Source organism: Adiantum capillus-veneris, chromosome 24 (assembly GCF_014529385.1).
Source record: "Adiantum capillus-veneris isolate H3 chromosome 24, ASM1452938v2, whole genome shotgun sequence".
NCBI lineage: Eukaryota > Viridiplantae > Streptophyta > Polypodiopsida > Polypodiales > Pteridaceae > Adiantum > Adiantum capillus-veneris.
In genome coordinates this window covers 45,135,662-45,149,330 of record NC_140954.1, presented here as the reverse complement: position 1 = coordinate 45,149,330, position 13,669 = coordinate 45,135,662, and the positions used below count along the sequence as shown (strand labels likewise).

At 41.9% G+C, this 13,669-nt stretch overlaps 2 protein-coding genes across 2 annotated transcripts; one reads left to right on the top strand and one right to left on the bottom strand.

The window, feature by feature from the left end:
- The first annotated feature begins 662 nt into the window (after nucleotides 1-662).
- On the top strand, nucleotides 663-4,624 carry LOC147426301 (pentatricopeptide repeat-containing protein At3g09040, mitochondrial-like). Its single transcript, XM_086498906.1, has one exon. The coding sequence runs from the start codon at nucleotides 1,260-1,262 to the stop codon at nucleotides 3,492-3,494; it is 2,235 nt and encodes a 744-aa protein (XP_086355032.1). The 5' UTR covers nucleotides 663-1,259; the 3' UTR covers nucleotides 3,495-4,624.
- A 2,763-nt stretch (nucleotides 4,625-7,387) lies between these two features.
- LOC147426300 (uncharacterized) lies at nucleotides 7,388-13,224 on the bottom strand. The gene is made up of 2 exons (XM_086498908.1): nucleotides 12,863-13,224; nucleotides 7,388-7,499 (listed from the first exon to the last, which is right to left on the bottom strand). The coding sequence occupies exons 1-2, from the start codon at nucleotides 13,222-13,224 to the stop codon at nucleotides 7,388-7,390; spliced, it is 474 nt and encodes a 157-aa protein (XP_086355034.1).
- Nucleotides 13,225-13,669: the final 445 nt, after the last annotated feature.

Here is a 13,669-nt window from a genome sequence, read left to right as displayed (position 1 = left end):
TGTGGAAGAAGTGTCCCAGTTGGTCATTTAGAAATTTATGGTCTAGGTCAAACACTTCAAGAATGTTTCCATGTAGTCATCCAATTGGAAGGCCAATAAACATCCCTAGGAAGTGATTGGGTTCACTTCGGACTTGAGGCAATGCCTCAAGCACATGTGTAAGAAGTGTCCCAAGCTATCCTTCAAGATCTATGGTCCAGGTCTAACTCATTGAGAAGGTAAATACCAACTCCATGCAATTGTGTTTACCAATCTACAAGATTATGCATGTCTACGGTCTAGATATGGCTTGTCAAGAAGTTAAATGTTGTTTCCATGCACTTGGGTTTGCCATCTTGTTGGATTTCGCATAATGTTCTCCATGTTTCTTGGTTGAATCCTTTCCAAATATTCTTGATTAAGAGGAGGCTATTATATAGATGAAGCAAGAGCTATGGGCTTGAGAGCATTTTGTAATGCTTATCAGCCCAACCTCACCATAAGCAAGAGGGCATGTCAAAGCTATGCCATGTGGACATACATACTAGTGTATCATGATAGGGAACAATTCAGTTCAATTCAAGTCACATTCATGAAGTAAATCACCATTAAATATGCTCTAATGAAGGGCAGTAATGTACCTGTGTTTTGTGTCAAAAATTGATCCTAAAATTCTTTTCTTCTTCTTCCCCCCCCCCCCGGCGCTCTCCTTCCGTTGGAGAACACCACGAGCACCTGCACGCCATTGCTCGTCCAAGCAGCCGCAAGGCCTGGAGAGCCTATGGAGTTTTTGCCTCCATTCTGAGCTGCGTTCGGTGTGACATGTCGGATTTCTCTGCCTATCCGTCAAGATTGCAATCAGAAAGACACCATAGCATCCTTTCTTTAAGTACACGGAGTCATACTAACACAGATACTTGTACTAAAAGTGTTTATGAAGTCAAGCACGCAGTGAATGCAATCGATTGAGAGAACCAGGCAAGAGCCTCTTGATTCACATCACCGCACAGAAAACAACTGATGGTCTGGTTGTGTCTTTCAAACCACCCATTGACAAGCCCATGTGCCAGCTTTTCAAGATTGCATTCAGAAAAGACAGTAACAGCCTGATATAGCACATGTAGCAAGAGTTGGATGATGGCAATGCTCGACAAAATGGGAATACTTGCTACAATGCATGGAACTGCACCTTTCACTGTGGTGAGAGTCTTATTGTTTTCAACATTGAGAAGACTCCTCCAACCAGGTCCCAGAATACCCGTGTAATTTGGCACACAGATATGCACAAGGAAGATGGTTTTTTTATTAGTAGGCATGCCCTACTTTCTTCACTTAAGATATGTGCAAAGCTCAAAGACGCCCGTAAAGGTTATGAGGTTCATACCACCATTGTGCAAATGGGGTTGCAAGAAATGGACCCTATTATTGGCAGTGCAGTGGTTGACATGTATTTGAAGTGCGGTCTACTATCCAGAGCACGTCAGGCTTTTGACAAACTCTTCATCAGAGATGTTGTTTTGTGGACGACTCTGATCGCTGGGTATGTTGAACATGGCCAGGCAGCGGAGGCTCTCAATTGTTTTGAGTTAATGAATTCGGAGAATGTGAAACCAGATGCAGTGGCGTATGTTTGTTGTTTGAAAGCATGTACAATCTTAGGAGCTACAGAAAAGGGCCAAGAAGTCCATGATGAGGTTGAGCGGGAAGGCTTGTTGAAGAGTAATTACTTTCTTGGGAGCACTTTGGTTGATATGTATGCAAAGTGTGGTTTTGTTGCGAAGGCACGAGAAGTGTTTGATAGGCTCTCAAATCGTGATATAGTCGTATGGAATGCATTGATACAAGGATATGCCACACATGAGCAGGGAGATGAAGTATTCCAATGTTTGGACAAGATGCAGAGTGAGGGTATTTCACCAGATGCGGTCACATTTGCTTGCAGTTTGAAAGCTTGTAGCAGCTTAAAAGCTGCAGAAAGAGGGCGGCGATTACATTCTGAGATCGAGCGAATGGGTTTGCTGCAAAACGACCTTGTTCTTAGCAATAGTGTGGTTCACATGTATGTCAAATGTGGCTCTCTTTCAAAAGCCCATCAGGTACTTGACAAGCTTCCAGTTAGAGATGTCGTCTCATGGACGGCATTGATAGCGGGGTATGGAGAACATGGATACTTTGAAGAATCCCTTGCATGTTTTAGGCAGATGCAGTCTGAGGGGGTTCTTCCAAATGCTGTTACCTTTGTTTGCAGTTTGAAAGCTTGCGCTAGTGTTAGAGAAGTAGACAAAGGCAGAGAAATTCACGCTGAAATCGAAAGGGCAGGATTACTTGAACTAGACCTGGTTATTTGCAATTCGGTGCTTGATATGTATATCAAATGTGGTGTGCTTGCACAAGCACAGCAGGTTTTTGGCAGAATGGAAAACCGAAATGTGGTGTCATGGAACACAATTATCACAGGATATTCTGATTCTGGTCGTAGTTGTGAGGCGCTCAAGTATTTCAAGCAGATGCAATCAGAGGGTTTCCTTCCGGATGCAGTCACTTTTGCGTGCAGCTTGAAAGCCTGTGGTAACATAGAGGCGGCACAGACTGGTCAAGAAATACAAGTACAAATTGAATCTGCAGGGTTGCTAGAAAGCGATCTGTTCGTCGGCAGTACACTAGTTGACATGTATGCAAAAATTGGCTTGTTTGACAAGGCACAGCAAGTATTCGACAAGCTTCAAGTCAAAGATCTAGTTGCATGGAACGCTCTTATTACAGGCTACTCCGATCATGGGTGTGCAGAGGCAGCATTGGATTGTTTTGAGAAATTACAAGCTGAGCGCATCTCTCCTAACGCCGTCACATATGTTTGCAGTCTGAAAGCTTGCGGCATTGTAGGGGCCTCTAATGTAGGTAGAGAGATACACTCTGAGATTGCAAGGATGGGTCTTATTGAGAATGACCCCCTTGTTGGCAATACCCTGGTCGATATGTATGCTAAATGCGGCTCCCTTGCAACAGCTTATGAGGTGTTATGCAAACTTCGAGAATGTGATGTAGCAACATGGAACTCGCTAATGGCCGGATACACTAACCTTGGAGAGAGCTTTAAAGTATTTCATGTCCTCAACAAAATGTTGGGTGAAAGTATAGAACCGGATTCCATTACATTTCTCATCGCTCTTAATGCTTGTAGTCGCAGTGGTTTTCTCACTACGAGCGAAACCTGTTTCGAGATGATGAGCAAAGACTGCGGCCTTGTCCCAACCTTCAAGCACCATGGGTGTTTTGTTGATCTTTTTAGCCGCACAGGCCAACTGGACAAAGCAATAGCTCTAACTGAGAGGATGTCTCCCATTTCTAGTTTTGTAACATGGCATATGGTGTTGGGTGCTTGTCAAACATTGGGAAATGTGAGGTTTGGAAAACATGCTTTTAAAAATGTTATGTCCTTAACTTGCCAAGGCATTTCTGCGTCTCTCTTTGAATCTAAGAGTAGTGAAGGTGCTTACATGTGCTCATCTATGTGACGTGTAGCTCGCATGAACACCCCCCCCCAACCACCACCACAAAAAATGAAAAAAAACACACACACACACACACACACAGACAAGCATACCTACTTGATTGGCAATTTGGCACATGTGCACACACATACATCTAGTGAACCGTTGACGTCCGTGCATGTACACTTAAACAGCAATTTGCAAGATTGCATTCAAACAAAGGCACCGACCTCATGCGAAGCGAAGTATATCTTGTACAAGAGCCAACACAGTTCCATTTATATGGCTTGTCAAAAAGCCATCCGTGTTCCTAGGTATGCCCACAGCCTGTTTGCACCCATTATGCTTAGAAGCAAAGCACTAAGCAGATTTTGAGGCACATGTGAACATGTATGAAGTCAATTATTTTCTTGTAAGTGTAGTGATAGCAATGTCAATCTTGGAATGTTGAAAAGGGCAAGAGAAAAGGAATTTGGGAAAGTTTATGTACACCAATGTGCAGGAAATAAGCTTGTTTTGATATAGCAAAGCTTATATTTCCCAAAAGAAGATCCTCTTACTTTCTAAACTGCCCAATGAGCTACACAGATGCCTGCAATGCCCCTTTGACTTGTTCCTAGAGGAGGCACGGCCAATCTCCTACTTTCTTTCCCGTAGACCATAGCTATTGCTGACATGTCCACACAACATGGTGTACATGCGGTAGAGCTTTAGATTGTATGGCTCACACAGGTTTCTAGAACTTGGCAGATGATAATGGTGGTTGCTTACATTCATTTGCCCTTGGTGGACAGGATTGTCTATCCTATCTTGGGCCTGTGGTTTTCTCTCGATAGACACTGTGCTTGATGCAATGGTGGACTGAACTTGTCAGACTCATTCATCACTCTTGGAGGCCCCCACATTCATGGTTTTGTTGTGTACCCAAGATCTGAGAGGGGGTGTTAAGAGTTTTGAAGGTCATCTCCTAGGTTTCCCTTCTAGATCTAGAAAATGAGGGTTTCATTGGGGTGTGTCCGGCCTTGAGAGGCTGGCACCCCCCTTGCTACCACAAAAAAGCCTCGTGACGCCATACACCGTTCAATCGCAGTTTCATACATAATATCGCCCTAGAGATAATTGACTGCCATGCTGAGTAGTGTGGCTACCTCCCACCCTGTCAGATGGGTCCTCGAGCATGTCGAAATCCCCCAAAACACTACAGTGCTCAACGGTAGGTAAAGCATCAGCAATGAAAAGTCCAAGACAGAGCCCGAGCACTCGCATAATTGGGTGCATAAGCCAATCATCTCACCCTGAAAATGGAATGTAAGCCATTGAGCCCGCCGCCCCAACCCGAGCCCATATCTCACACGGGCAGGGAGGAGATGGGCTACGGTGGGATGATTGAGCACCACATAGATCTTGGGCTTCCGTGGACAATGTAAACTCGGGAAAAATGTAAACTCAATTTTTTTCAAAATCCCAGATATCTATTGTCACTCTCACAAACATCTCTAAATCTTGCAACTCTTCAAATGAGGATTTGATAGAAGATGCTAGAACTAAAATTTTAGATGGTATTGTAGGCCCTCGGTACACAAGCCTTATCCAGAGGTTCACAATGGTTCCAAAGAGCTCAATACTTTAGTAAGGCATAATGTAAGCCAAGCCCCAAGCAATAAAAGGCACTGATGTAGAAGGTGAAAATTGCATGTCATAAGAGATGGAAAGAGAGAATATCAAGTGAGTATCAAACCAGCTTTAAACTATTTTGAGGATACAAAAACTTGATTTTGTATGCAGTTAGACCGGTAAAGCATTCTTCACCATTGCCACCAATGACTAGTTAGCATAAAAGACACTGGCTTCTTGAATGAGGTACGTCGTTTGTCAACATTAGGCACGCCCTTTGTGGATGATTGCCTAACTTCTTGGTTGTGGCACTAAATAGAAATATTTTCTAATGGTGAATGATCATTTCAAAAAAAGTGTTAAACTTACTTGAAAATGGACAAGACTTCAAATTTAAGCACCTTACCAAACAAATCGCCCGCTGAGGTGTCATCCGCCAGCTTCATTCTAGCAGCAGCAAGCCCAAGAGTGGGGCAAGTATGTCGTCAAAGGACACCTTTCCTGTCTCTGATAAGAGCAATGGTAATCACGCGTTTCCTTCTCATAAATGGCTCACCCTGTCATGATAGTACTTTGTGGTAAAAGTTACGCATGGTTGTTTTACATGCACATTTGCTGTTTTTCTAATCCAATGGTAGCATCTCGGAAGGTGCAATATCCCAAGCAGACTAGATTCTGCTTTACACGACATGACCTACATGAGGAGTACGGTTTGAGCTTGGAAGGCAAGCTATACCAGCATTTGTCTGATGTGGATGTGACAGATGAGGATTGGATGTCAGTCTTCACAAAGAAAAGGGAGAAAGGTGGCAGGCTCTTCTTGCATCAAGTGGGGCCAGAATATGCAGAAGAATGCAGGTTATTGTTTCACAAAGTGTATCAAGCCATGCCAACCAACAAAGAAATCATGCGTAAGTTTTCAACCCTTTTTGTATATGAGAGATGTCCAGCTGCCATGCAGAGTCCAAAGGGTCAGCGGAAGGTTGCATTGGCTGTTTTTGGTGAGCAAGTCCTAGACCATTGCAAGAAGCTCCCGGGTGGGATGGAAAAAAAGCTCAAGAATTGGGTTGATTGCAATGAGGACAGTGAGCAGGTGACTCAGACCACACAGTTCACTCCGAAGTCTCGCATTGACCATGGGAGGATGACACGGAAAGGATCTATTTCTGGCAGTTTGGGCTCTCAGTCTAATCTGAATTGCAGCTTTGTTAACCTCCAGATTTTGGCAGAAGTGGAGCAGATGTTGGCTGCAAGAAAGACAAAACTAGAGTGTGTGAAAAGCACAATAGGTGCAGCCCAAGTCCAACTACAAGAGAAAAGCCAAAGCACGTGGAAGATAGAGGGAACATTATCAACTGCAGCCGTGCTTCAAGGGCAATTGAGTGAGCTGCAAACACTACAGGCCAGCATGAAGGGCGCAGGTGGTAACTCTGATTCTGAAGTTTTGGTGATTGATGCAAAGATCGTTGCTCTCTCAAGTGCATTGACCGCCCTTGGGGCTGATGCAAGCCACTCCCAGATTAGAGCCGATGTTGATCGTATAGAGGTACGCGTCAAGACTGATACATTGTGTATTAGAAGTAAACCTTGTATTTAGGTTTTACTTTATGTCTAAGCACCATAGGTATTTTTCAAAGGATAGTGTAAGTACCATGTTGACAAGATCAACTCTCAATATTCACCACTTGACTGGGATTGTGTTTCACATGGTACTTTGTACCAATGGAGTATTATTGGTACTTAACAAGGCACCGTAAGTAGATAGAACTACTTAAACTCCACCATTTCACAAGGGTTAAATATGACATGGTACTTTATATAAGTACCAATGGATCCTTATAGATGTTTCACTCAAGCTTAGGGATGGTAGAAACGAGGTAGAACTGTCAAATTTCACCGCGTGAATGTGATAATATACACCATGGTACTTTTTGTAGTACCCCATGAGACATTATTGGTGCTTTGTAGAGCTTAGGTACGGTAGCAAATAGGTCATGCTCTGAAAATTTACCATTTGATAATGATTGAATGATCATGGTACTTTTTGTATGCACCAATGGAAGTTTACTGTCCACTGCTTCACAAAGCTGAGGGATACTGGTGGAAATCACAAAGTCCATGTATGTGACTATGATTTAAGGTACTTTTTGGAGCTAATTAATACAGAAGCTTTTTGTATGGTAGTTCAAATTGAAGGTGCAACCATGAGTACCACATAGGCACTTGTACATATTGTTGTATTACTTGGTAGAATTTACAGTACCTGTCATAGGTTTATTTAAGAAATCATATGCATTTATCTTTCAAAGTACATATTTCTTGGGCCCAAAGTACATATGCCTCTTTTTCAAAGTACCATGCATGTGTTTGTACATTGTGAAATTACATATGCCTTTTTTCAAAGTACCATCCATGTGTCTGTACATTGTGAAAGTACATATATGCCTTTTTGCAAAGCACCATGCATGTGTTTGTACACTGTCAAAGTACCTATTCCTTTTTTGCAAGTTCCATGAGTTCCACATAGGTTCTTTGTACATAATGTTTTATTACTTGGTAGATTTTAAAGTACTTGTCATAGTTTTATTGATAAATCATATGCATTTATCTTTCAAAGTAAATATTTCTTGTTTCCAAAGTACCATGCATGTGGTTGTACATTGTGAAAGTACATATGCATTTTTCCAAAGTACCATGCATGTTTTTGTACATTGTGAAAGTACATATGCCTTTTTTCCAAAGTACCATGCATGTGTTTGTACATTGTAAAAGTACATATTTGCCTTTTTTGCAAAGCGCCATGCATGTGTTTGTACATTGTGAAAGTACCTATTACTTTTTTGCAAAGTACCTTCAATGGTAAGTTCTTTTGATTGGTACTCTGAGCCTATCCTTGGTACTGTCATAAGTCCTTACAGTGTATCCTTGCTACTTTTTTGACAATACTTGCAATTGGTGGTTTCAACATACCCTTGCTATCCCTTGGTACTATATGTATAAGTAATCATGATAGTTCTTTTAATCTTGGACAGATGGACTAATATTTACTTCCCCTTTGTGGTGCAAAAAGAACTGCTTGATCTGGTAACATCAGAAGCTACATGTGCTGCTCAAGTCAAATTTTGTGAGAGCTTGCTAGTGAAAGTGAAGAGAGGCGATTCAATGTTGCTATGTCCCACAGCTGGCAAGCATGGGAGTCAACTGCAGGCCAAAGTGATTGTTCCAGGAGCTTGTGATGCATGTGATTTAGGTTTTGTGGGTTACGATGTCGTGTGTGTGTGTGTGTGTGTATACACTAGCATGCGGTGATACATACCATTCTTTGTGTTTTGCTGGACCATCCATGCGGTGATACCATTCTTTGTGTTTTGCGGTGATACATACACTAGAAAGTATGTCCCAACCCCTCCTGTAAGCAAAGTGTTCCGAAATCGGCAAAGTCAATGCTTGGTTTTTTATTCTCCATGTGTGCCTTGATTACTAGAGTTTGTTAAGAATGCTTTTAGCTTATTTTGCACACTTTTGTGGTGCAGTGGTAGATTCCAGTCATATGCCTTATGCAGCAACATTACCAGCTGAGGTGCCAATACGAAATGTTGATGCAACTCTCGACGCCCCCACTGTGGACACAGACATGCAGTGTGTTGATCAGTCAACTCCAACTGGTAGGGAAGGCTCATCTTTGGCAGGTGACAAAACTCTGGCTGGCGAGAAAGGCTCGTATGTGGGAGGTGACAAGGCCCCAGCTGTTAAGGTGGAGCCCTCTGAACAGACAGAGGTGAACCAAAACAAAAGGTAACCGAATCAATGGAAAATGCTGATGTTACTTTGACGGATGCTGTAGCGCAAGAGGGAGTGGAAGCCGTGCAAAAAATGGTTCACGGTGATGCAAATCCAGATTCCCCTGTCTTCCTTAGTGATATGGTGAAGATCTCAAAGAAGCGAAAGAAACACGATGATGGTAAGTTGTTTTGGCCATAGGACTTGGATCCCTATAGGCATTGAATGATTTTTATTGTCCCCCCTTTATGTTGCAGCTGGACAGTCCAAAAAGGCGCGAGCAGCAGATATCACCCGTTCACAGCAGGAATCTAACAAAGCAGAGGATGAGAGTGATGGTGAGACCTCCTTTATGCATGAATTGTTCAAGAAAAGCATCTTAGCACATAGAGGAAGTTTGTAGGTTCAAGCTCATTGATAGTGTCATTTCTGTAACTTATGTTCATGCTCAACTGCGTGTAAGTCGAGCGGGTCTTGGTTTCAGGTGGAGATATAAAAGCGACGAGCAAGGAAGTTCCGGAGTCACTGCCTCCCCCGAAGAAGTTCCCCATGAAAAGTACTCCCCTCCGACATCCCAGTAATATTTCCCAACCCCCAAAGCCTCGTGTTTGCAAGAAATTGCGACATTTGTCACTTAGTGTCTTCACTCTCTTGTAATGTCAAGAATCTTTGATTCTTCCTTTTGGAATACAAATGAGAATTTTATGTTGGCCTCCATTTGTCTTTTTTGCTTTATTGCAACGGTCATGTTTGTACAATGTTCGAAAGGTGCTTAGTCTATTCCTTTTCAATTTGCAACCATGTCTTTTACAGAGATACCAAAAGAAAAGGGGACTCTCAAACTGCTCGTCGAGGAAATAATAATCATCAAAGATCCACCACCCTATGTTCCAAGCACAATCACATCGTTGCCATTCGATAACCCTACACGACCAGCATTAGTGTTTGATCTTAATGGTGTTCTCTGCGCTTCATGGTTTAAATCTAACCCTCCTGATCTGGAAACTACTGCATTCGACCTCATCCAAGAGGCGAGGGACAGGTTGATTAAGCCATTTTTAGAATTTTTGCTATATGTATGATTTATGCATGCCCATCGAGCGGGAATTGTTGTAGTTTTCAGGTACCTCTTCGTTCCCAAGGATGCAAAACAGTTCTTAGCTTGGGCTGTGGGTTGGGCAAATATTTACATCTGGAGTTCAGCAATGCTAGAAAGAGTGGATAGAATAGTCTCTACAGGTTTTAAGGAGATTTGTGACTACTTCAGTGGATGGTTAGGACAACAGCTATGTGATGTAGCCACATTCTCCATGGCAGGTGGAAAACCAATTTTTTTCAAGAATCTGAAAAATTTTCTGAAGTTGGTTCGACGATACGATGCGAGCAATGTGCTATTGATTGACAACAGTTTTTATAAATGCCATTAGAATCCTCCCGGTTCCTACATCATTGTACCTAGCCTAGAGGAGCGGCGTAGTGACTTCTTGTCCAAGGTCATGAAGGAGGCTCTTGTGAAATGGCGTGATGCTACAGATAGGTCAGCCAAAGATGTCACCTTCAATAATGTGAAGCCTACATTGGAGGACAACTATGTTAAAGCTGCACTTCGACGTGGTAGAAAGATGACCAGTTATGAACAATACTTGAAAGGGCCACAATTGATGCCAATGCTCTTTAAGCGCTAGTGTCTCTACATTGTCATGTAGTGGTGTATTTGTAAAGAACTTATGTAATTTTGTGAAGCCAAGTTTTGTAGCAACCCCTTGTATAAACAGACTTGTCATTACAGCTACCTATTTGTAAGCTAACACTCTCCACAAAGCCATGTATATGCCTACTTCCCATGAGGGATGTTTTTTCTGGCAACATTTAGAATGCCTCTGTAACATGTAACTAGTCGGCAACACGAAAATTGAATTTATAATTATTCCATTATGTCACCATTGTCGTTTTGGACTCAATTTATTTTGTGGGTAGTGTGTGCTTGGTTGTGGCTATGAATGGTGTGTGAGACAGGCAAATGAAGGCTTCTACTACCATGCTATGTTTCAAGATTGGAGATCTCTTGTCATTACAATCATGCTGTTTTAGCATTCTACCACTGGAAAGTAGCACTACAAGTACCAACCATGGTACTTGGTGTACCCAATGTGCAAACATGTATTTTAAAAAGGGACTATGTAACCACCCACAATGGTACACTATCTTCAGACAAATACATGTGACAATGCTGGGAGACTACCAGCAATGGTACTTAGAGTACCAAATTTATAGATATGGTGCATTCATGAGACTTAAAGTACCTAATCTGCACACTTCTACAATGAAGAACATGCACTTAGAACCCCTGATTGGTACTTTAAGACTACCTAGATACCCCCTATAAGTACCTGAACAAACAGTAAAGTGCTTGAAACTTGAACTATAGTACTTAAAGTACCAAATTTAATGATATGTTGCAAAAAGAAAGAAGTAAGAATCAGGAGGCTACATTTGTGATTATGTGTTTTTGGAGGGCTCAACTACAACGAACAGTAATTGCAACAAAACAACTGTTTATCATGCTCCAATATAGAAAGACCTACAAGACCATTGGCATGCTATTGTACACAATTTCATAAACTTCTACAGATAATCTGAACTTATGTGGCTCACCATGTAAGGGTTCCAAGGGTATCTTGATGGATCAAACCAAGTGTGATGCCAACAACACTTTTGGATGTTCAGGAGGGATGTAATAAACATCCTTGGTACCATCAACTAGCTCATAGTAGTATCCCTCAACCAGATATGAATTTGGAAAAATGCAATTGTCCCAAGAATCTCTTAGCGCTCATGCTATTTTGTATTTCTCCTTTGAGCACCTCAAGAGGTAGAAGTCTGCTCCATCTTCATTCGTATTTGTGGCAAAGTTGTCACCTACATGCAGAGCGTCACTGATTGCATCGTGATGTCCACCATACATAGGCAAATCTGATCCTTTGTCGTCACTTGATTGATCGCTTTCTCCATCGCTGCCATCCAAGAGTTCGATGCTGATGTACTTCCAGTTCTCGACATGTGTGTTGTTAAGGCGTCACCTCCAGCGTTGGTGACATATAAGGGTAACAAAAACATGAGAGAGCTCTATAGTGCAGTGCACACTTGTCATTCATAGAGTGTCCATTCACACAATGCAATGAGCGTGACCCTTCCACTCGCTTGAAATTCCATTTCCTCTCCCTAGGTACATCAGCCACTTCGACATCCCAAAAAAATCGAGTCACCTCTGAGTGGGTGTTTTAATCATGAAATTTATGTTTCAAGAAATTGACCACATCCTTGGCACACTTCATGTGCCAAGCGTCAGGTTTCAATTGCTCATGTGTCAGAGCCCTTTTGACGATAGCACCAGCCCCATCATGCTCTCCTTTGCCATGGCCCGATGCAAAGCATCTCAATGCCAGTCAAAGAGTAGTACCTAGATCAATCACACGTCTCAAAGACTAGGCAAGAACACAAAACTCGCACACTTGTTTAAGAGTCAAAGGAAGCTAGCATACCTTGACACAAAGAAAAATAGTCTAGATGCCTTGAATTGAGCAGCACATCCGTCTGACCAGACCCAGTGACGCTTCAAGAAGTTGAAACCTTGCTCCTGTAGCCACACACTATGAACTTGCATACAATGCTGTACAAACAATGTGTCATGCTCTTTGTCATCAGACATGTAAAAATGTATATATTTTAAGACCCTGTCAGCCTCGTCCCAAACATAAGTGATGTGCACCAAGATGGTGACTTGTGAAGAGTACCAATGTATTGATTGGATTTCATTTTTATCCTTGAAAGAGTAATTTCTAGCAAAGTCTATAACAGAGACTACCACGTCTCTAGGAAACCTTTGAATGCAGTCTTTGAATTGTTGAGATTGCCACCTGGCAATAAAATTGTGTTTGATGTAGATGGTTAGATGATTTTGAAGGAAGGATGTAAAGTCCTTGCATCCCATCTCCTTGACCAATAGATCCTTGCGCTTCTTGCCTTCTTGATGGGCTGACGCAACATCTTCAAACACCTTTACTGAAATCTGGAATGCATTTTCATATTTTTCTCTTGGATAGATCACTAATCGCTTTGATCCACATCGATCATATTCTCCCTTCAAGCAAGACAGTTTATGAAATGTAGACTCATCTGGCTTTGGACATAATACCATTTCAGCCAAGCTGTTGATGCTATTGTGCGTGTATGCAGCAACTCCACACTTTCCTAGGACCTCTTCTATGAAGCATATATCACAACTGCATCCACACCCTTCATTGTGCACTCCTGTCTTGTTTTGTCTCATCTGGTTGAATTCTTCCTTGATGTATATCATCTGTATGTGAGCAATACAACAGCAAGTGTACCTATCCTTCAACTTGCGAAGAAACCAGTGTTTCAATCCTTCAAAACATCTGAAAGAGATCTTGATGTGTGGATACTGCATTTGAAATCTCCTATAGAGCTCCACATGTCCAATGAAAAGTAAATCTCATCAAAACCTATAGTCAAAACAAGGTCAAAGTCATTGTAACTTGAATTTTCTACCTAACATGGTACTTTCCTAAACCTTTCATTAGGTACTAAAGTACCTTAGACACTGTAAATGGTACTTTAAGAAGTATCAATTTCTGCAAAGTACCTAAGCCTCTGCAATTGATACTTTAATGAGCACCACAAAGACTATCTCTAAAGTACCTATATACCTAGATTTGGTATTTTGGAAGTACATGTTTGGTCTCATGCTAGCTTTAAGAAGTATCAATTTCGGCAAAGTACCT